We start from the raw sequence: 25,407 nt of genomic DNA on the forward strand, positions 1-25,407 counted from the left end.
AGGTATATGCTATCGCGAACTTTTATTCAGAACTGTTTAAGATAAACAATCTTACGGTACATTACCTGCATGTAACTTCAACGGTATAGCCAGCGCACGCCAAGATAGCTCTTAGGGAGCAAGAATTTTTTTGACTTACTTAATACTTATTGTTATATTATGACCAAAATTACACAAAACCTCTGCAAATTGTAGCATATATGTTTTTCTGATGTATAAGCTGTATTTATGTGAAGTTTAGGCGTGAAAGAGCTACAAACATACATACATACATTTATCCATTCTTCCAAACTTTCACATTTATATTAGTATGGATATAGAAGTGCTGCAATCGTTTATTTTTATAGTTTGAAATACAAGGTTCATGCACAACGTCACAATAAATGATATGAGAAAACGAGGGATTCACAATGTATCCAATATCCTTGTATGTACTTGACCACACCGTGCTTACAAAATCAAATTACCCAGAGACATGTGCTACATACACTTTGCCTTTTGTGAGTAACTCCCGAAATGTCATTTGATATCTACTCGTTAAACAATAAAGCTATTTTTAAGTGACGAAGTGTAAACTAATCGCTCAAAAATGCAATGACGCGAATAATATAATCGCCTTAACAAAACAGAAGTCTTCTCGTTATCAGTGTTTCGAAATAATTTTTCACTAACGATTTTTTGTTATATTTGTATAATCGAAGTAAACAACTCTCGTAGAGAAATGTATCATAATGAATGGTGAATATGTCTCCACAATATACTTATTATAAAAATTATCATACAGTGACTCCAGGAAACTTGGTATGTTCATTTTAACATTTTTATTTCATATATTATGTAACACTATCAAACTATTTATATATAAACAAATCGAACTAAGTGGTTGTAATAACAAAGTGGTTTACTGTTGTGTAATGTTACAGAACATTCGAAAATTGTTGCCTACCTTTGAAGATCGTAGAAGGAAAATCACATACCCAAATTGCAATTTTAAAATATTATTCTGCGTATTTTTTCCGAAATAACTCTTCAAGATTTTGAGAGTTTCACAGCTTACTTTTGAAAAACATAATATTCAATTTCAGTATTCTTCATAGAAATTACGTTCATTGCGAGTTGAAAATATCAATGATTATATGAAATATTGATATCACAAAACAATTCATACGGTGTAATTATTACTACTAGTTTGAATTTCTTTTGTCAGTTAATACTCAGAAGTGAATGAAAGATTAATGTATTGATAATTTTTTTCATAATATATATATATATATATATATATATATATATATATATATATATATATATATATGAAATCTGAAGTTTTCACGGATAGGAATATGCTGAACTGCTTTTTCCGGGAAAACCAGTTCAGCATATATATATATATATATATATGAGTTTAGTAGGTTTAAAACCGACAATCCGCACGAGGTTGCAAATCGCTTCAACGAACACTTTATAAATGCGGCCCATGACAATTTAGAAAAATAAAGGTATGGTAAGTGCATTTGGAAGACCAATAGAATTCCACTCACACCTGTTTTTTCAACCCTATAACAGAATGTGAGCTGCTCTCAATAGTAAATCATATGAAGAACAAGAAAAGCACGGGTATTGAAGAAGTACCAATCCATATAATGAAAAAATCTGCACATGAAACTGTCATTGTTTTAAACCATTTAAACAATCGTTCTTTCTTTGGAGTAGGGAGGGTAAGTGCAGGCCTACATCACTTGGGCCACATATGACCCATTGTACATCATCCCGAGGAGTTGTCCTCCTAGGTCATCGTCCATCCTATCCTTTCCAGTTCCCTTATTGACGCTAACTACGGATACTCACATAGGACATGCCTGACAGTTTCATCTTCCTGTTCACACATGCTTCATAGAGATGTGTCCACTAGCCCCATATTAAGGAGGTGTCTCCTCAGTTGACAGTGGCCAGTCAGAAATCCTACTGTTAAGCGTAGATTTTTTCTGGTCATCGCCAGATATTTTTTCGGCGCCAGCTTCCCAGGGTCGCCTAGGGTGATTATGGCAAGATTGCATCCTTTGATTCCATCCCATCTCTTAAGGGATTGAACATGGGTATGACGTTTGACTAGTTCCGCAATTGTCGAAGTCATCAGGCCATAGGTACCACTGGGTCCTAAAATTCTCTGTTCAGCCGCTTTCTTGGCTAAAGAGTCGGCAACGCGATTACATTTACTCCTGTCTTCTTTTGAGGAGGGTGTTTTTCTAAATGAACATAAAAAAAGAAACGAGTCAGTTCAACTTTTGACCTATTAATTTACTGACCTGTATATCGAAATGTTTTTGGCTAAAGAAGTTCAACATGTTTTAAAAGCACTAACTTGGATATCTGAAAAACAGGTCTATCGAAACAGCTCTGGTTCATTTTAACAATGAAATTGTAGAATAAATAAGATCTGGCCTGCGAGATTTGTTTAGATTTATTCGAGGCGCAAATTTTTTAAATACAGTTTACGAAGTAACAGTTATAATTGGTGTAACTCATATCTCAAAAACAGAAATCAGATAGTACAACTCAACCAGAAAAACAAAACAGTTAGATCAAAGGCCTTGGCTTCATCGATAGGAGTCCCGCAGGGTAGTATTCTTGGCCCAAGACATATATTATTTTTATCAAATACATCAGCTAGGCATCAACAAATGTAAACTCTGCTCATCAAATCAACTCTGTAGATTATTACTGGAGTTTTTTTCCAACACCAAACCGTTATTTTAACACCTAGACACGTGTTTTGATCACCAAGTGATCATCTTCAGAAAGAAGATCAAACTAATTATACTTACAAAGCTATCCTTATTTATACCATAGATACCTGTTCTAGGTACCTGCGTCTTGAGTGACTTAAATAAATTTTACAATTTGCCTTATCTACTTATCCTAAATTAAATTTACAATGTGTCCTTATGTAATAGTCAAGTGAATCTGATAATTGAAATATTATAAGCTATATACAATTAATTTCACATATTGCCTTATCTACTAGTTTTAAATAAATTTTACAATGTGTCCTTATGTAATAGTAAGGTGAATCTAAAAATTGGAATATTATAAGCTATATAAAATTAATTTCACAAATTGCCTCATCTACTAGTCTTAAATCAATTTTACAGTATGTCCTTATGTAATAGTCAGGTAAATCTAATAATTAAAATATTAAAAGCTACATAAAATTAATAAACATATCTATGTTGTAATGATGAATTTATTATGTACTTTGAAGTGTTGTAGAAATTATTTGATAGATGATTTCCTCTCTCAAACATTAAGTAAAATGCAAAGAAAAAGTCCTGGGTCCCTTCTGAAATTGAAAACTCCGGTAAAAATCTGTAGAGATTCTCTGTATCTGTTGAGTAGGGAGGGTGAGTGTAAACCCACGCACTTAGGCCACATGTGACCCATTGTACATCCTCCCGAGGAGTTGTCCTCCTAGGTCATCGTCCATTCTGTCCTTTCCAGGAAGGTGGACAGGTCGCTGGGAGACATCTCCTTTATATCGGCAGGTGTAGGCCAAGACTCGCCGAACACACACTCTCTTATTGACGATAACTCTGGGCACTCGCACAGGACATGCCTGACAGTCTCATCTTCCTGTTCACACATCCTGCATAGAGGTGTGTCCACTAGCCCCATATTATGTAGGTATTTCCTTAGCTGACAGTGGCCAGTCAGAAATCCTACTGTAAGGCGTAGATTTTTCCTGGTCTTCGCCAGATATTTCTTCGGCGCCAGCTCCCCACTGGGTCCTAAAATTCTTAGTCCAGCCGCTTCCTTGGCTAAAGAGTCGGGAATGCCAGTACCTTCACTCCTGTCGTGCCCTTTAACCCACCTCAGGATAATGTTATTATCTACCGAGGCTTTGGCTAAATCTTGGTGGCACTCTAGTGCTAGCCCTGAAGTAACACGCTGTCTGTACAAGGCTAATAGTGCTTGTCTGCTATCAGTGCAGTCTTTTCTTGGTTATTTCTTTTGTGGCGATTGAGATACCAGCCAGTTCTGTTTGGACCACGCTGGTATTTCTTCCCATTCTTCTCCATCTGTAGAGATTATTTTCTTACAGAAGGAGTATGTACTCGTATAACTTCTGAATCATCAAAAAAGAATGAAAACCAATTATATGAATCTAGTACAAACCAAAAATTATTTTTATAGTTGTCATATACAGAAATTTGAAAACAAAATTAATGACAATCCCCAAATGAGGATTATAGTTGAAGGAAATAACTGACTCCAAAACTATAGGTGACACGTTTATGGAGGCACCAAAATTATTGTAAAATCTATTCGTAAGAATGATCATTTTGGTTTTCGAAGAAAGAGTAATGGAAGTTCCATTATTCTGGTTTCATTCTCAGGAAGTGAAATGTTAGCACTTGGAGCTATCAAGAATATTCCACATATATGGGAAGAGCTAAATATTTTACCTTTGTCATGCCTGTGAATAATTGAATTTGCCTGTTATATCATTGGGATCAAAAGCATTCTGCCCAGTTAAGTAGATATACATGAATATCAAACTCGACATAACCATTCCAAGCTAAAATAACCTTCAAATAACGTCAAATGGTATACAGTGTGCCCCAGCTGAAACTTGTCACCCACCTAATCTACGAACTCATGAAAAAAACTGAAAATTGCTCAGACTCGTCGATTTCTATTTCAAGGGGAAATACTTCTACCAAATACATCATCATTGTGTTGTCAACCCCCTCATCCCCAACACCCCCTACTTCATAATTTTCAATGGTACTACTATACTTGTGACACATCATTTTGAAGGAAATTCAATCTTAAATATATCGGTTAACTGAAATTGAGGATCGATCAAGTGTTGTAGAAGTTTTAATCAAAACTAATTTTCATCAAGATATTTTTACTTTTCATACATACATACATACATACATACATTCATAATCATATGAATGGTTCAAAATGTTCATCGTTCAGTTCCATACAGAAGTATAAGCGATTTTCAACATTTTTTGAGTCACTGCACGACGCTCCACAACAATTCTCCTGCGTAGATCATCAAGAGAATTTAGCTGTGTAATATAAACTTTGGATTTTAAATAACCCCATAAAAAGAAGTATAGTGGTGATATATCAGGAGATCAAGCCGGCCATTCTATTGTTCCTCGCCTACCAATTCTTCTCCCTGTGAAATTGTCATCTGAAAATTGACCTGCATCTTGTTGAAAGGTGAGTTGACCTTCAAGTAGACTTTCATCGTCTTCAAGTAACTGAGTGCATTGATGTTACCAGAATACCAGCCCAAACATTCAATTTCTGGGGAGTTTGTGAATGAGTTTCCCTATACCAATAGGGATTTATGTCACTCCAGTATCTGCAGTTGTACCTGTTCACATGTCCATTTGAATAAAAATAAGATTCATCGTTGAGGTAATTATTATGACCAATCAATAATTGACTCATGATTTCACAAAACTCTATACGTCTCTCAGGATCATCTTCATTCAATTCTTGTACATTCTGCATTTTATAAGAATGGGATTTTGTTTCTTTCAGAATTCGATGTACGTTGCTTTTAGAAACTTCAGAAATAGTCTAAAGTTTTCTTAAAGAGTGAATGTTGTCCATGACTGCATGCCCTACAACTGCAACAGCAACCCCTTTATTTCTCATAGGCTTCTCTCGATCATTCAGCACTGATCCCGGTTCCATGAATTAACTAATTCATCAATTGGATCACGTACTGATAAAAAGTGGTTTTTTCTGAATGAATTTTAGCCGTAGCTCTAGCACATCGTCCATTTTTAAAATATGCAGCTACACTGGATATTCTCTCTTGTATAGTATAATAAACCATTTTCGTAAGTTTTCAAATTGTTGAATGAAGTGAATCGAATACATCAATATGATCAACATTTTAGGTGATGAAAAATAAAAATATCTTGATAAAACTTAGTTTTCATTTAAACTTCAACAACACCCGATCGATCATCAATTTCGGTACACCGATGCATTAAGGATTGAATTCCCTTCAGAATGATGTATCACAAGTATAGTAGTCCCATTGAAAGTACTGAAATAGGGGGTGCTGGGGATGAGGGGGTTGACAACACAATGATTATGTATTTGGTGAAAGTGTTCCCCCTTGAAATAAAAATCGACGGGTCTGAGCTATATTCAATTTTTTTCACGAGTTCGCAGTTCAGGGGGGTGACAAATTTTAGCTAGGACACACTGTATAATAATCTCTAAACAGTAATAATGAATGAACCCATTCAATCTAAATTCCTGAATAACATGAACAACTATGACTTTTCAACAACTATTTATAACAACTATGAATTTTAAGATAATTTTGAAATGATTTGTATTTTCACTTATCATAATAATAATAATCTAGTGGGCTGAAATCACTGGGGGGGTCATCATGGCCTGCCAGGATGGTGTCTTCAACACCTTAGTTTTCCGCAGTCGCGTGATGGGTGTAGAGGTTTCTAACACAAGGTGCAGAGCCTGCCGCAAAGCGTCCGAGACCCTTATCACTTGCTGTCAGCATGTCCAGCATATGCAGTCTCGTCCTATATCCATCGACGTAACGCGGCCCTAAGAGTGCTTCATTACCACCTACCGCACTCTTACGATATTGCTGAGACACCGGTGTTGCCCTACGCTTCGGGGGATATTCAGTCCCTTGTGGGGAACGAGAAGTGATGAATTTATTGGAACTATTCGTTTCCCATCCTCAGGCTCATACAAGCTAATAAGCCTGATGTAGTCCTTCTCGACCACCAGAGTAAGACGATATTTGTCGTGGAGTTTTCAGCTCCTGGCGTGACGAATATCGTCCGAAAAGAGGACGAAAAACGGATAAAATATCGAAATTTTCTCTTCGAACTCCGCAGACTCTATCCAGCGAACTCTGTCAAGATGGTTGTTCTGATTGTTGGAGTTTTTGGTGAAATGATGCCCTCTGTAATCTCGAATCTCAAAATTATCTCTTTTTCGCATTGTTCACCATTGCTATTGGAATCACTACACAGGAAAAAGTCTGTGTTGTTATCACACTCGTATTACTATTAGTACTTACCCAAGGACGCCACATTTTGAACAGGTAAAAAAATTAAGTAATTATAACTGCACCAATATCGAATTCAACACTCAAATCGCGATCAGTTCCTGAACTGAACATTGACAATACGACAGCTCGCATTCTATTCGTCACTATAACATGACTTCAAAATTTAATTGTATGCTTCTTCAGCCAATCATAAAACTCGGTTAGTGTAAATCATCCAATACGAACCGCCAATTCTTCAGTCCACGTGGACTAGCTGGTTTACTTCTTTGTATTGTTTTTTTGGCCTTTGAAGGCGCCGATAGCTTTAAGCAAAGTTTACCGAATACTATAAGTTGGTTCACTCCAAGGAATTCGTTTGTCGGTACGGCTCAGGATTGCATTTTTTGCGATTTCCATAAATCATATCGCCGACAGACGATGTCCGGAAGCCGCCGGCCGCATGACAGTTATACGAGGGCAGTTCCTATTCGCGATATCTACAGGGGACGTTCCGAAGTTGAAACTTCGCTTGCTCGGTTGTATCAGACAGATAAACAAAGATACGAAAGTAGTTGTTTGTCGATCAACTTCTAGAAACATGATAGATAAACTCATGAATAAATGATCTAAGAAACAGATCAGAGTGATTTACTGATGAAATGATAAACATACGTTCAGAAAAACATGTTTTATTAACAAAAATAATACAATTATATAATGTTATATGTTTATAAATGATTTAAAATATTCAATTTCACATTGCATGATTTATGTTTCCTAACAATCTTCATGTCCTGGTTCATGAATTTTAAAGTAAAGTATATCCGAACTCTTGTATATAAAGATATATAATAATCGAAGGGGAATTTTTGACATGGATGTCAGAAAAGAATTTTCGAATATTTTGTTTTCAAATACTGTCCAATTCCCTTCTCACTGCCGATTTTATCAAAATTTTCAATGAATATGTTTTCCATCTCTATTACATGGTCAACAATATCTCTTGATGGTACGGTTAATCCACCAAACGATGATTTGTCGGTACTGTAAGCCTTTAGCTTACAGAAAATTACATCTTGATCAAGAAGGTTTTCTGAGGATTTGCTAAAATGTATGCAAATGTCACACGAATGTTGCATGAGACATTTTTTCATGAGGTATCCTGTGACATAGACAAGAGCGTTTCCTTCGGGACTTTTAAGGTTCTTATAATCTCGAGTGAAAACTTTCATAGGAGCATAGTTTGGAATGTCGGGTCTAGCAAGGATGTATCGACATTGTTCAGTTAATTCTGGCGTCAAACTTAACAAAACGTCATTAACATCATCCATACAATTAGCACCTTCACTAGAATCAAAATTATTCAAAGCAAATATTTTTTTGAAAGCTCTACAAAACTGTATGGGTGTTGGATTCTTTGCGTTGCCAGAACAATTTCTGATCTGTCCAAAAAAATTCTCCAAACAATCTTGATTCAAATTACGCGTGAACAAATATTTATAATCGCGTTCTTTCAACATCTCCTACAAGGCAAAAACTGCTTTCAAAGTCAACTTCCACCCAAAAATGAATTTCAATTGTTTCGTGACATTTTTACCATCGTGTTTTTTTACTTGGAGATTTTGAAACATGACATAGGCTTCTTGAAGACATTTCATCTGCTTTTCCGTTCCCATAAAAGCCTGACGTTTCTCAAAATTGCTCGAATTCAATAAATCAAAAAGATTTTGCCTTTCTACTACTCCATCTGATACAAAAAAAATGGATGAGAGAATCTTCCAAAGTAAGGAAGGATTAATCAATTTGAAAATAAGTAACTCTATACATGGATGTGTAGATCATGCAAAGAAGTAACTTTCAGACACAAACTGAAAGAAAGTCCTCCTGAAACAGCTACTTTCATATAAACATTGAATTACACGAAAGAAAAAAATTCTTTCGAAACAAATACTTCTATATGAACACTGAATTATACAGAAGATACTTTTCTCTATTCAGTTTGTATATCGAACATTTGTGGAGGAATAAGAATCAGATATCATTCACATGAGTTCTACTTTGAATGAATGGTAATAAATTGTACTTACATGGAACACTGTCACCCTAACTGGTATACACGTGTTTCGCCTTAAGACACTTGCCCTAAGGCTCTTCAGTACCAAATTGGATAACATTATAGAAAATACACACACTTCATTCATGAATTACGATTTTGAATGTCACGGAATAAGCTTGATTTGCTTATGTCATCGATGACATCGTAATGACATTCATTCACCTATTTGATTTAATCCCAGCCATGAGGAATCTTATTTGATTTGAAAGGGTTATATTTTTAGGAGTGATTAATTTTTTGGGAAAGCAAGTTTTTGGCTTTCTACTACTCCATCTGATACAAAAAAAAATGGATGAGAGAATCTTCCAAAGAAAGGAAGGATTAATCAATTTGAAAATAAGTAACTCTATACATGGATGTGTAGATCATGCAAAGAAGTAACTTTCAGACACAAACTGAAAGAAAGTCCTCCTGAAACAGCTACTTTCATATAAACATTGAATCACACGAAAGAAAAAAATTCTTTCGAAACAAATACTTCTATATGAACACTGAATTATACAGAAGATAATTTTCTCTATTCAGTTTGTATATCGAACATTTGTGGAGGAATAACAATCAGATATTGATATTGATTAATCCTTTCTTTCTTTGGAAGATTCTCTCATCCATTTTTTTTGTATCAGATGGAGTAGTAGAAAGCCAAAAACTTTCTTTCCCAAAAAATTAATCACTCCTAAAAATATAACCCTTTCAAATCAAAAAGATCATTCATTTTTTTAATGAAATCAGCAGTAACTAATGCTTCCTTGGACAAAATATTGAAGTCAATGTATGTGTGCATAGCCACGGCTACAGAGTGACTCAAAACTTGGGAAGCCAACTTGACTTTCATTTTTTGAAAATTATTTGGATAAATGTGGTCATTATTAAGTTTAGGAGCCAATTTATATTGTTTAGTTCTATCATAATTATACATTGTTTCTATGTAATGTTTTCTTGTTTCTCCACCCTGAAGTAAAAACTGATAGGAAAACAAATTGTTTCGTGTCGACTTCAGTAAGTGCGGGATATCAAACAAATATACAAGTTTATGATCGTCTATCAGAAATATGGGATTTTCGTCTGTAACATTCAAAGTTTTCACCAACTTCTGAAAATTTGAACCCTGATCGGAAACCACCCCCATGACATTTAGGCCTATACTTTTGCATCTTCGTACCGTTTTGAACAAAATATCTTTCAAATCATCAGAAGTTGCTGATGTCTTATAGAAAAAGTATGCAAGTGGTATTTTCCAATTGCTTGCCAAACCTCTGACCATTACTGTTAGAGCACTACTTGCTATGTCAGTAGAGGTCCCATTCAAACTCGTTTGGAAACCTACTATTTTGTCTCTGGAAATATCATAATAAAGATGAGATTTCAAAGATATTTCGTCTAGGCATAAAATACAATCTCTTTCTTTCTCCTTCATGAGCCCAATCCTGAATTCAATAATACGAAAAATAAAATCGTTGAAGCTTGGTTCAACAATCCAATTTTTCGTGAAACGATGAAGTGTACTTTTTGACGGTAATCTACAAATTGTTGAAAATTTTTTGTACGCTTTCGGACCAAGAAAATAAACAGTCAATGCAAACTGTTTGAATTCGTCACTATACCTATAGCAGATGTTTGGCTGCATTCATCTAAAAAAAAGATGTACGTACTTTCAATAATTGTTTTCTTGTCATCGTTTTTGTTTCCGAAGCATATAAAAATAGATCAGGTAAGTATATAATATAACGAAAAGATATTTCACCTCGTGATCCTAATTGATCCGTTTGAACCTGAGCATCAATGTAAATAAAATCCTTGCTAGTACCGGCAATGGCATCATCATCTGGAAGGTTTAAACAACAAAATTGATATTGTAAATTTCATATGTTAAAAAGTGGAATAAGATTTTTTCATCATTTGAATCTATAAACTTCACTGAACCAACCTTTCTGAGAACCATCTTGAGGCAGACGCAATGAAGGAACAGCATAGCTATGAATACGAGAATTCACAATATCATCGGCTCTAAAATGTAAGCTACAAATTTTAATTCTATTGTGACTCTGCTCTGGGGTAAGATTAGCATATCTATGATTCCCAATGAAGCCTAATACATTTTTCCAACGTTGACACCTAAAAAAAAATTCAAGTATATCAATCGATAAACTGAACATTTTGAAAAAAGATTGAAATGAGTTTGGATTGGCAAATGCCGGAGGTATATTTCGTTATGAATAATTTTATACAACAAAACCATAAAAGGTATAGATAGGTAAAATAAAAATTAATGGTGAATATATTGAATGCATACCTTTCACTGTACTTTGGGCAGCGGAAAAACGAAATACCTGGGCTTCCCACCGTACTCAGACAATCATCCACTGAGCAATTCGTCGACATTTTCACAAAATAAATATTTCGAACTCCGAACGAACACAACACAATCACAATACCAAAGTTTACCGATTCTGTAGTCTTTGACAATACCAAACAATACGGACAACCTTTATATCTCGTGTGCCGACGAGAACTGGTAACTTCAAGCGACACACTGTACTACCTCGGCTGGTAATTACCCGCTGTCGCTAGCGGGCGGCGAGATTTCTCAGATGTCGAAAAATGAGCGAGTGACACGTCTTATAGTATTCTGTAGTCTTTGCTTTAAGTATTCACAATTAGATTACTTTCCAACTGAATATTTCAGTTTTTATATTCATAAAGCTCTTTCATAAATACCTTTTTGGCAAACATGAGATCCTACATTCACAATAAACCCGTATTTATCGAATGTATATCTTCAAAGAAATAGCATGATTACACAACTTTCATGAATATTCAATAACTCATAACAGCAAGTTCACAAAAAACAATCATAACACCTACACTACCGACATAACAGTATAATATCAAAAAGATATGACAGAAACTGGTACAATATCGCCAATAAAAGTCGGATGAAAGTTTCAACACGTATAGGTGTTTACTTGAATTTCTAAAGTTTCCCTTACTTTATAAAACTGTCTTCTTCAGAAAATATTTTAGATAGTCGATAATTTTGTATATCGTGTAATTTTCGCTCATAAAGGAAATATGTGCATAGATATTATTGAATTACTATCATAGCGTAATGAATGTGTTTCCTACAATGTCAAATATTCGTCAAGCGTACAAAAATTTCAGTAAAGGTCACAAGTTGGCCAATCTTCTTTGAGTTCGTATGTACTCGACATGGAATTGTAGAATTTGATATCTGTGTTTTCATATTTATTACGTTATTTATCATTTTTGATGAAGTTTTAGTTTTCACATTGTATGTTTTGTCAATGAATAATATTACTGGAGTTCATCCCAACACCAAACCGTAATTTTCAACACTTCGACACGTGTTTCAATCACAAAGTGATCATCTTCAAGAGAAAAAAAACAAACAAAATCACTCAGTGATTGAAACACGTGTCCAGGTATTGAAAATAACGGTTTGGTGTTGGGATAAAACTCCAGTAATATTCATTACTACACCAAAAGGTTCCAAACCTTGCATTACAAGAAAGTGAATTTTGTGTAATTTCTCATCCATTCAGTAAAAAATATTATAAATATTTGTTTTCTCTGAAGCAGTTTTATACAATGAGAGAAATATATTTTTCAACAGAAATCTCTCTCCAATAACCTAAAGAACATTCAAAATTTCTCAAACAGATGTTTTTTCCGGCCTGAACTTGTGTCAGTTGGTGACAATTCCAGTTTTTATATGAAATACCAAATTTTCCCATTATTCAGAATTTTGGATCTTTTGTCCCAGAAGTCACTCGGAGGATCCAACTCCACCAATACCAAAGAGGATAAAATGCGCCATTTGCGGAATAATTCTCACATAAAATTGCATACAAAATGAAATATTTGAATTGACATTCATATTGTGGTATTTGTGCTACCATTTTTCATATATAATTGGCAAATTCAATGTTATCATCGAACCACGGTATTTGGAATACTAATACAACCGTCTGGCAGTCAAACATCTATTCCAAATTGTGCAATCTGTAAGTAAAGTTCAAATATTCTACCAGTTCAGTTATTGAATTGTGTCCAAAATAAATAAATGAATAAAACATGTGTTCAAAAAATAGTTCAGTTCTTTATCACGAATCAGAAAATATATTTCAAGGAATATTAAAAAGTGAAAAAAAGGGTACGGTCATTAAATATGTAATGTCGATGAATTGTGAAAAATATTTGCTGTAGCAAGTAGATGCTAACTTATAGCATGTATATTTTATTTTATGACTAGTTATATAAATGTGAATACTTTCAGATGTATGGTCGCTACAGTAAGCAGTTGGGTGAATTTGCTAAGTTAGAAGGATTGAAAGCTGCTGAAAAACAAAGAGTCAAAGCTGAGAAAGCCAGAAAGAGAGATCTCAGGGGTTACCAAGGTGATTACCTATCATTCAATCAAAATTGGTGAAATAGTACTTACGTAAACTTAACCGCAACTGAACTAATTTTCAGGTTGTTTCAAAAGTTTTGTCCGTTTTTATGAGTCTACTTTGAACTGTAATATATTAGTGAATACTTATTCATAGAAATTGGGCCTTCGATATTCGATGAAGTCGTTGTGATGGTTTGGACCGGTTGCAGAAAGTTACAGTGAATCACACCAACCGCTTACCACCATAAAGTAACCATGATTTTTTTTGGTGGATTTTTGCTTCTGGGAAGTTCCTGGGTGGCTCATCGAAGTCTAACCACTGTCCTGAACGTTTCCTGTTCTCATAGAGGATCCACTTACATTACACGTGACGATTCGATTCAAAAAGGGTCGTTTTGGTTGAACAAAAGCGAAGAAGAGCAAACTTTGAAACGTGGCAATTTCTGTCAATCGTTCAAATCGTGGGGCATTCACTTTTCGAGCTTCTTGACCTTTCCAATAGGTTTCAAACCATCAAAAAACGTTTGAAAACTGACGCCTTCTTCCGTCATCCCACACACCGTTTGTGATAGGTCAGTTTTCACCAGAGTCCTCAAAATATCCGGAATGAAATTTGCAAAACAATGTCGGACAGTTCGTTCAATAACACTACCATTAGCAAACGCCTGATTGATTTTTCGGGCTGTTTCGGCAGCGCTTTGTTTCAATTTGAATTCGTAGTGAAAAATTGGACAAAAATCACTCAACGACATCCTATAGTAGTAATAAGCTGAAAAGACGAGAAAAATTAAAATTTGGAAAAACACAGCAAGACCGAACATTCAATATACTACACAATACAATACACATTCCTAGAAATAATGAAACTAGAGAAACTCCAACACAAAGGATATTACCGGATGTAACCCAAATACAGGCAAATTTAAAGAGACATCCGAAAAACAGGAGAGAACAAACACCTACACTAAGGCGTTTTAACCGTATAAAAGAACAAACAAGGAGATATAACGTTCAGTTTGAGTAGATTCATGAAAATGACAGTACAGCCTGCTATCGAAAGCGCTCGCATATAATAAGTAGAAGTTATTAATTTCAAATTATTTTTGTAAACAAGTGTTAATATTGAAATATATATATATATATATATATATATATATATATATATATATATATATATATAAAATGTAAAATATCTTGTGGCCTTTTCACTTCGGAAATAAAAAAGTATTACTCTTTTTGGTAACTCATCCAAAAATTACTTGTGAATTCTTTCAAAAATCATCAAGTGTCGTGTTCTATTTTTAGAGATGTTCTATTTTTTAGAGATATTCCATTTCCCAGAAAAGTTTTCCAGGCTGAGGCGCATACGTAAACTATCACTTCTTTTAGAAGAAAGATCTCAAATCGGCTGGATAACTTGATACTCAAGTCACGGAAGCCACAGATATTTTACAGCGTCTACAAATTATTACTTTTATTAATATCCATATATTTATATATGAGTATAAGCAATCATACAATTATTGACTCCTCTAACAGATATAGGTTTTTCTTTTCATTTACTAATTTCAGTGGACCGTCAATACTGGAAGCGGATGTGCATTGTCGTTATTTTTCTAGAGATATTTTGAGTTTGCAATACCTCTCTCACTTCTAACTGACAGAATTATGTTTCTTTTCGAGCTTCTACCCATTCACCCTCTGACTGAATATTTTAGATTTTCTCCATTTCTTGCTCCATCAACATTTCGTATACCTACTGAAAATTTTCTTTTAACATTTCTTAGACCTGCTAGAAGCTTTTATTTGAACTATTTAGGATTTGTACCTACTTATCCATTTTACTGGTATAATCGTTAATAGCTACAGCCCATTCAATTTTTAGACATAAAGAACTGCCTCAATCATTTTTATATCAAGAAGGCATCAGGAAAAACAAGTTTGTGAATTCGACAACTCATCGTTTTCCATACCATGAACTCATCCTGTCTATAAATATTTCAACTCAATTCTAACATTTTCCATTACTTGTTTAAAATAATCGAGATATTTCTTTCTCTGATATATGGGTGAAATCACAAATAAAATGTATTTGTGTATAAACTAAATGATGATTCTACTGAACAAAACGAAATTGAAAGGCTTGCAACAAGGAGCAAGAATATACAGGGTGTCCCTGGACTTCCTCTTTTCCTCTCGGGAATGTATAGATGGGGTCAAAATATCACCAGTACTTCATATAACTTTTATTCCTAAAATCCTTCGTTACATCGTTACATCGAAGTTACAAAATGAAAAATGTTTTTCTTTGATAACTTTTCAAGTGAATATTCAAAATCATCCAAATTTTGGTAATTGACTAAACAAATGAATTCCTTCGATGAGCTTTCATGCAGGAGTCAGTTGTTTTGCTACAAAGTCAGGAACGGACTACCTCCGATGGTCCACACCCCAAAACTTTGAAATGACAGATATTTTTCAATATTTTTCAACAAATTAAGGTTACTTGGACAATTTTATGAATAAAAGTACTCGTGTGGAAAGTCGATCGGAGCAACGAGTCTTGATAAAAATGTAGTTTCACTCGACGACATCAAACCCGCTCGTTCACCATTATTTGAAATGAATAATTATCAAAGCAGAAATAATAATGATAACGTTAATTCAACAACATTTATCCAGAGATGTCTACTATTATTCGAAAATATTAGTTTTTAAGGGAAATGGAAATGATAGGTAAAATGTTCATAACGAATTTTTATAATGCAAACACGTTTAACTAACGAAACTCAAGAGCCTCAAGAGCACACAGAAATGAAAAATCCGCTACAGAAACTGCTCGATATGACCACCTTCTCTCTCTATACATTTTTTTAGTCTGCGAAGACACCCTCTCTGTACTTGAAATAGCATTCCAGGGTCGTTTCGTATGGCTTCACAATGTAATGTTATTCTATTCAACAATGCATCTCTTGTGTGAATAGGTGTAGCGTAAACAAGGCTTTTTAGATGCCCTCACAGAAAGAAATCCAATGGATTTAAATTCGGAGACCGCGATGGCCATGAATATGGCCCACCTCTACCAATCCATCTATTGTGGAAAATATGGTTCAGATGGTCACGCACAATCAAACTAAAATGAGGAGCAGCGCCATCATGCATAAACCACATATCTCTTCGGGTTTGCAATGGAACATGTTCCAAAAGTACATTCAAATCGTTCTGAATGAACTCCACATAACGTTCTCCATTCAATCGGTCCTGTAGAACGAATGGTCCTGTAAGATGGTTTCCTATGATACCAGCCCAAACATTCACGTTGAATTTCCGTTGGTGTTTGGTTTGCAATATCCCATGGGGATTGTCTTCGGCCCATATATGGAGATTATGAGAGTTGATAACTCCATCTCTACTGAAACCTGCTTCATCAGTGAATAAAACTCGATTAATAAAAGTCATATCCTCTCTTTGCCTATCCATGAACCAATTGGCATATTCCAGTCGTGCTGGAAAATCTTGAGGTGTCATGGCATGTACCTTCTGGATGTGAAATGGGTGGAGCAGTTGTTCCCTAATTATTCTATCAATAGTGGACTTGGATGTATGGAACTGTTCTGATAGATTTCTGATACTCATTGAAGGATCATCAGCGACGGCTTCCAAAATATTTTCCTCCAATACAACGGTACGTACAGTCCTAGGAGTGCCCTCACCACCTCGTTTTGGCAAAACTGTACCTACAATAATATCGAAATAAAACAACGTGCTCAAATTAATTATCAATTATTACATACCTGTCTCCCTCAAGCTGCGATCGACACGCTCGAATGTTTCTCTTGACGGTACCGTTCGATTGGGAAAATGCTCGGAATACAGACGACGAGCTTCTGCAGCATTACAAAATGCTCGTCCATAAAATACATGCATATCTGCATATTCATTGAATGCAAACTGTTCAGCCATATCAAAAAAATTCAAAATATCCTATAGAATATTGACAATACAATGATAGTCATATGACAACGCACCACTCAACAAAACAAAATCGCATTCCAGTTTCTCATTTTTTATCAAAACTTTCTAAAAGGTTTTTTTGTCAACATCTGTGAAAGAAATGGAACATAATTATTCCCTGGATATTTTTCACCTGATCATGTGCAGCCGTTTTTGTAGTTCATTCGTTTGCTTTTTATTAGTAGAGTAAATATATTTTCCGATGTGCGTTTTTTCAGCTAAATTTAGATTCGTGTTAAAGAATTTCTCCCATAAAATTATAATTATCAGTGAAACTCCTCAACAGTTTAGCTGTGAAGAAGAATTTGAAACATTCGAATGTTGAGTTTCATGAGATTCAGATAACTGATCAACACGAAACGTGATTATTCCACACGAATTATGTACATACAAAATATGGAATGAATTCGATATTTCATAGTAGAGTAGCTTGTTAGTTTAAAAACACCACGAATCTACAGAACTTGATATTTCTTTTGAAAAAATATCTGCTATCACAATTGTGACTTAAACTTCCATATAGGTACTGTACTTTTTGTTTACGACTTCATTTTAGCATACTTTGTATTATTCCTGTTATAAATGTTGTTGAATTAACGTTATCATTATTATTTCTACTTTGATAATTATTCATTTCAAATAATGGTGGACGAGCGGGTTTAATGTCGTCGAGTGAAACTACATTTTTATCAAGACTCGTTGCTCCGATCGATTTTCCACACGAGTACTTTTATTCATAAAATTGTCCAAATAACCTTATTTTGTTGAAAAATATTGAAAAATATCTGTCATTTCAAAGTTTTGGGGTGTGGACCATCGGGGGTAGTCCGTTCCTGACTTTGTAGCAAAACAACTGACTCCTGCATGAAAGCTCATCGACGGAATTCATTTGTTTAGTCAATTACCAAAATTTGGATGATTTTGAATATTCACTAGAAAAGTTATCAAAGAAAAACATTTTTCATTTTGTAACTTCGAGGGCCCGTAACTTGGTTACGAAGACTTTTAGGAAAAAAAGTTATATGAAGTACTGGTGATATTTTGACCCCATCTATACATTCCCGAGAGGAAAAGAGGAAGTCCAGGGACACCCTGTATAGTTATTTCACGTTTTGATGGTCATCAAATAATTAATATTACTTCATTTATCTTTTTTTCCACTTACTATATTTATTTCACTAATTCACCATTAGTAATGTTAATTTTCTATCATATATTGAATGAATGTGAACGTAAAATATCGTACTCATTTTCTAGGAAAATTTGCAAAGACTATATCTTTGCTATGGAAGCATACATTCGCAAGGCTTGGGGAAGATTGGGTCTTCTTAGCTCTTTTAGGTATAATAATGGCCCTTCTGAGTTTTGTTATGGACAGAGGAATTTCCGTGTGCGATAGTGGTGAGTTTTGATTTGTTTCCTCTTATATATTTGTATGGATGATTTTGGATATTCAAGATAGTTGTTACTAATTGATCTGTGAATTATTTCCAATGAAAGTATTGAAAGTTTTGAAGATCATGAAGAATGAGAATTGAAACTTCCTACGTTTCGTCCTATAAGGACATTTTCAAACGAATACAATAAACTGCAGTTTATTGTAATCGTTTGAAAATATCTTTATAGATTTTCTGATTGATTCGGCCGTTACTTGATGAAGGTCCATAGTAGTTTCATAAACTACACCTTACGATTTGAACTCCACAAACTTTTTTTTTTCAAAATATCACAAAATGTTTCGGTAATACAGTAGCTTTTTCGTACGTTATTCACTGCAAAAAAGCTACTGTGTTAGCGAAACATGTAATTTTTTTTTATAAAGTTTGTGGAGATCAAATCGTAAGGGGTAGTTTATGAAATGTCCTCATATGACGGAAATGCAGTAACATTAGTTACAAATAAAAGTGGATTACCACTTTTAAGAACTTCAAATTTTCATTTTTTATAATGATCTCCTACCACTAGTAACGGCTTCATTCATCAATGTATTGTTTCAAAGATCATTAGAACGAATCCATTTTAATCCATTTTTTAATATTCGACATGGTTTTTTCGATCTTATTTTTTAATTCAGGGTAATAGTTCACAATTTTTTCTATTCAAAATTTGAAAATAATAAATCCATATATATTAGGGTACGAAGATTTTTCGATTTCTATTTCCCATCTTTATACAAAAAAAGTTTGAATCTTCCAAGGAAAAGAAGAAGGCAATAAATTCCAAATTATAAACTTCACAAAGACTTGTGGATTATGCAAAGAAGTAACTACCAGACACAAACTGCTAGAGGAAGCTTTCTAAACAACTACGTTCACATAAACACAGAATTACACGAAACGACTACTTTTATATGAACATTGATTTATACAAAAACACGTTTTCCTATTCAGTGTGTACTCCAAACATTCGTTATGAAATTAGATCAGATATCATTCACAGGATTGCTACACAATATAGTATATGAAACACTGTCATCCTTGATGGCGGACATCAGACGTTTCGGAATAAGATGCTTGCCTTATTGCCTCTTCAGCACCTATCTGGAACACATTTCAAAATAAAGCACTCAATTTATTCATGAAATTACGACTTTATATCACGAATGTATTAAATTTACTCATGTCATCGTTGACAGTACGTGATGACATTCATTCGCTAATTTGAACTAATCCCAGCCATAGGAATCTTGTTTGAATTGAAGGAGAATTAGGAGATATCAATTTTCGGGAAAGTTTTGGCTTTCTACTTCTCCATCTTTATAAAAAAAATTTGGGAATCTTCAAATTACTTTTTCAGGAGGATACTTAGAAATGGAGTTTCACAGTAACTCATTTATTAATATAAAAATATGTTTTATCAAGTCTTCAGAAATTAATGAACCACTTATATATTTCAACAGTAGTATATCCTATAGTTATTTGTACTTCATTGAAACCATATTTCATCTATAAACATATCTACACATATATGTATTTCACTCAAACAAGAAATATTTATTTTAATGTATTTTCATGGACTGAATTGTTTTGTATTGATAGTGCTCGAATGAAATGTTCTGTAGTTTCGGTAATACTGTCAACATGTCAAAATTATGAATATTACTGGAGTTTTCTCCCAACACCAAACTGTTATTTTTAACTCCTCGACGTGTGTTTCGATCACCAAGTGATCATCTTCAAGAGGATCACTTGGTTATCGAAACACGTGTTGAGATGTTGGTGTTGGGAAAAAACCCTAGTTATTTGTACTTGTTTCATTGAAACCATATTTTATCCATAAACATTTCTATACATATATGTATTTCACTCAAACAAGAAATATTCATTTTAATGTATTTTCATGGACTGAATTGTTTTGTATTGATAGTGCTCGAATGAAATGTTCTGTTGTTTCGGTAATACTGTCAACATATCAAAATTATGAATATTACTGGAGTTTTCTCCCAACACCAAACCTTTATTTTAACACCTCAACATGTGTTTCGATCACCAAGTGATCATCTTCAAGAGGATCACTTGGTTATCGAAACACGTGTCGAGGTGTTGAAATAACGGTTTGGTGTTGGGAAAAAATCCAGTAACATTCATTACTACACCAAAAGTTCCAAACAGTGCATCACAAGTATATTAAAATTATATTTCTGCGTTAAAAACTTTCTCAGAAATGCCCGGTATGTGTTTCTAATTGAGTAAATATTACAGAGAGTTTCAGAGAAAGTGTCTCCACGTTCAATTCTTTGAAAGAAAAACTTATAATCATTATCTTTCAAATATTGATAATGGCTGCAATTTCAATTCACAGTATGCAGAACATTGAGTGTATTGTCAATGTTGAATGTCTGAGTAAGGTAGATATTATTAAAGATGGCACTTCAAACTTACTCTTCCTGTATAATTGAGTGATACGATTTTATTGGCTGTCATTCAAAAGTATTTCTTTTCATTATATTGTTTCATGAATTTTTCAAAATTGTTATCTATAACTACTTCTTTAGCAAGGTTGTGGCTATACAGAGATCTAACAATGCATCCTGCTACCCAATATGCTGCTTGGGTTTCGCTTCCTTTGTGTTTGATTTTATTTGGCGCTGGATTCGTACAATTAGTGGCACCTCAGTCTATTGGTAAGTAGAAATTATTAAAATTTCAAAAAATACCTATATACTATTCTGATTTTGAAACAGAGAATTGAGTTATTGAGGCCCATAATTTGATATGAAAAATTTCTAATTGTAAACAATATTCGTATCAAGGAATGTAACTCTTAAAGAAATCAGAACCCGAGATGTCAAAATTTCGCTTTATAAAGAACCGTTTATTCTTGATATTCGTAAATTGAGTCTTCTACCGATCCCATAGATGGCGTGTTCGTAGGGGGATATTACCGCCTTTACTGAATAGAACTCTTATTTAACTGGCTATATCACTAAATAATTAATCTACAGCGTGCAAATGACATCATTCTCGTTTTAAACCAATAGAACTGGCCAATACTTGATGAAAATTCATATTAAAACTAATCAATAGTTTATTGTATGATTTTCACTATAAAAGGTTTTACAAAAACCGCAACACGTGTTCGGTATACAATAGCTTCCTCAAGCGTAAACTACAAGTTTACACTTGAGTGGAAATCAAACAATAAACTGGATTAATTCGTCAGTGTCGTTGCTTTTCGAGTTTGAAAGCCGTGGATTTTTGTAATGTTTTCCTGACGTTTCGCTGGCGCGAGTGGCTAGCTTCTTCAGAGGTTTAACCATCATGGCTTGCTGTCCGATGACTACCTTTTAGGCTTCGTAAAGAGTATTTATGCCTTGTCAGGTAATCAGTTGTATTTGTACCTGTATTTGTACCAGCATTTGTACCTGAATTCGTACCTGCACTTGAACCTGGAATATCAACAATCTTGCTGCCTCTGTTGTCCTGTTCGTTATTCTCGAATTCCTTAAAATGGCGTTCCATATTTGATCGAAGTTCACCGCTTCTTCTTTTCTGTTGAAATTTTCTGTGTGTTTGTGGATCTCTATTGCCTCCCGTACCAGTTGGCTATGGTATCCCTGGTTGGGGGCAATTAGTTCTGTGTTCACAAACAAAATTCTGTGGTCTCCTTCACTCAGTGGGTGTTCTACCACAGCTGACTTGTCTGTTTGGCCTAGTCTGCAGTTCCTTTTTATGCTCTTTCAGTCTTGTTCCCATGGATCGTTTGGTGGTTCCGATATATACCTTTTCACAAGTTCACGGATAATGGGTCTATTTTGTCTTTGGCCGACCTGAGGCTTAGTTGTATCTTCCTCGTGGGTTTAAAGATTGTTTCGATGTCGTGTTTGCCCAATAGTTTTCCAATTCTATCCTTGACCCTAGGGACAAACGGTAGATATGCGTGTGCAACCATCTGGTCCTTTTTCGCTTTCTGAACCATGGTGCCCTTCGGTCTCATGGCTCTTCTGGTCTCGGAGACACTGTATCCATTCGATCTCAAGGTCACTTTCAGGTATTTCAGTTCCCTCTCCAGATGTTCTGGTTCACATATTCTCCGAGCCCGTTCCCTTAAAGTGAAGATAACTCCTCTCTTTTGGCTAGGATAGTGGTTCAATAGTGCGTGCAAGTATCTATCTGTGTGTATGGGTTTTCGATACACTTTGTGGGTTAGTCTGGTACCACATACTTCTACTAACGGTGAACCTCAATCAAATATGGAACCCCATTTTAAGGAATTCGAGAATAACGAACAGCAAGATTGTTAATGTTCCAGGTTCAAGTGCAGGTACGAATACAGGTACAAATGCAGGTACAAATACAACTGATTACCTGACAAAGCATAAATACGCTTTACGAAGCCTAAAAGGTCATCGGACAGCCATGATGGTTAAACCTTTGAAGAAGCTAGCTACTCACGCCAGCGAAACATCAGGAAGAAATTCCAAAAATCCACGGCTTTCAAACTCGAAAAGCAACGACACTGAAAACCTCATCCGTGAAAGTCTAAACCATTTCTTTTCAACTAGTTTCTGACGTATCTCTGAAATGCTTCTGAAGCAATCATCAACAGTGTACCATAATCAGAGATAATTGGATATCTTCCATAGGTACACTTCACTAGTATAATAGCTAAGTGATCAACAAAAACTGATAAATGCACATCAAGTATGTTCCTCAGAACTAGGCCCATCACGGAACCTATTTTCACATCTTTCAAAGCATTTTCAATATTCCAGACAACTGTAGATAGTATTTATCGGATATTGTGTTAGAATAATCTTTCGTTATCTCATAATAACCCAGCTCTAGCTAGCAGTATTGAAAGATTTTCACATTTAGTGCAAGGAGAATAGTCCACGGTTCTCTAGCTGTTCCAACATACTTCAATACACTCTCAACCACTCACAGTTTGGGAGTTCACTCCTTTTTTCTTCCCGAGTCTACTTAGTAGTTTGACTAACAGTTTTCCGTTGAACTCAGAACAGACTGGTTGAGAAGCAGACTACAAATTGCTTCATTCCTTTCAATAATAGAATTACCCATGTAATTTTCCACCGTGTCGAAGTTTTTTGTTTCCTCAAAATTTCGTTCAGTACCTACTGTCAGAAAAAAATCAAGTTTTTCTGTGGCTCATCAAAAATTCATCAAAAAGAGGGTTTCATTCATTTCATTTTCCAATTGGCATCAATCAGTTTTTGACGTATCAATCTTTGATATGTTCTACTTCAGAATCAATATTTTCTCTTTCTCTCTGGTCATCTTTTTGAGGAAAATATATTGAAGATTTTAACTTTTTCTCATTTGTTAGGGTGAGACCAAAACTAGTCTTTAAAATACTTTTTCACTGAATGCTTAGTACAGAGAGGTCTCCATTATTATAGAAAAAATTTGAATGGATCATTTAACTTTTTTCTGTTTCTTTCATTTTTCTTGTGAACTTTCATGGCTCACTTTCATATTTTTATAGTACCTATCAATGAAAATATGAAGTCATCGCCTTAAACTGTCTACTGATATCCTATAACTCCCATCTTGTCATTGCTTTCCGGCCATCTCGATCTGAAATCCGTTTTATTATGTATTTTTGCTTGTACATCATCTACCATTTTATCATTTTCATTATCTTCCATTTTATCTCATTCCTATATAGCTGTATTCTATAGTTGGTATGACCTGCTACAAATCTAATATATATATATATATATATATAGATAAGGTGATAAATTACTCAATTCCGTTAGTAGTTAATTTTTTCTCATCTTGGTTTACAGTTTCATTGTATCACAGCTAGATACTCTTATATTTTCATTCATTCTTATGTTGCTTTCATGTACCCTTTTCTAAAACATTTCGTGCAGCTTCTACACTCGTACTTCCTCCATCTGAGACTGGTCTTTTCAAATAATTCTTTGCCGAAAACGTTTTTCATTTGGTATAGCTTCTTTTTCCCCTACAGAAAAGTTCCTATATCTTCTCTGAAACACTTCAATTTTCTATAAGTGCAACTATATCTGGTGTGGGTCGCCTGACATCCATGAAAGAAGTACAAATTTTCTCGTCTAGAGTCGGAATATTGCAGTTATTATGCAATTATTATTATTTCTCATCATCATTAGCAGATAATGCTTCAACTCGTGAAGGAATCAAACACAAATCGCATTGGTGTAACATGGTAGGAATAAAATCAAACTATAATATAACAATGGAGCAATCTAATCATAACTTTTTTATAAAACTCAGATTCAGATTTTCATTTTCTTCTTAAGTACAAAAATCATACACTTTTTTTTCATTTTATTGAAATAACTCCAGAGCCAATCAG

At 34.5% G+C, this 25,407-nt stretch overlaps 1 protein-coding gene across 6 annotated transcripts in view; it reads left to right on the forward strand.

Moving 5' to 3' along the window:
- ClC-a (chloride channel protein 2) overlaps positions 1-25,407 on the forward strand; it is a 61,528-nt gene that overhangs the window by 13,279 nt on the left and 22,842 nt on the right. For 3 of the 6 annotated variants that reach the window (XR_012467838.1, XM_074184397.1, XM_074184400.1), the window contains 3 exons: positions 13,477-13,597; positions 18,865-19,008; positions 21,602-21,730. Coding sequence is in view for 5 of the 6 variants with exons in the window: in XM_074184397.1 (XP_074040498.1) it covers positions 13,477-13,597; positions 18,865-19,008; positions 21,602-21,730 (394 nt within the window). In the remaining variant the exon portion in view is untranslated. Of the gene's footprint in view, positions 1-395; positions 501-571; positions 802-13,476; positions 13,598-18,864; positions 19,009-21,601; positions 21,731-25,407 lie in introns of those variants that run through there. The other 3 variants (XM_074184398.1, XM_074184399.1, XM_074184401.1) reach the window with 3 other exon arrangements.

The sequence above is a fragment of the Leptinotarsa decemlineata genome, unplaced genomic scaffold, assembly GCF_025532065.1.
Source record: "Leptinotarsa decemlineata unplaced genomic scaffold, Ldec_3_MD MMD2_tig00026354_RagTag_RagTag, whole genome shotgun sequence".
Lineage (NCBI taxonomy): Eukaryota > Metazoa > Arthropoda > Insecta > Coleoptera > Chrysomelidae > Leptinotarsa > Leptinotarsa decemlineata.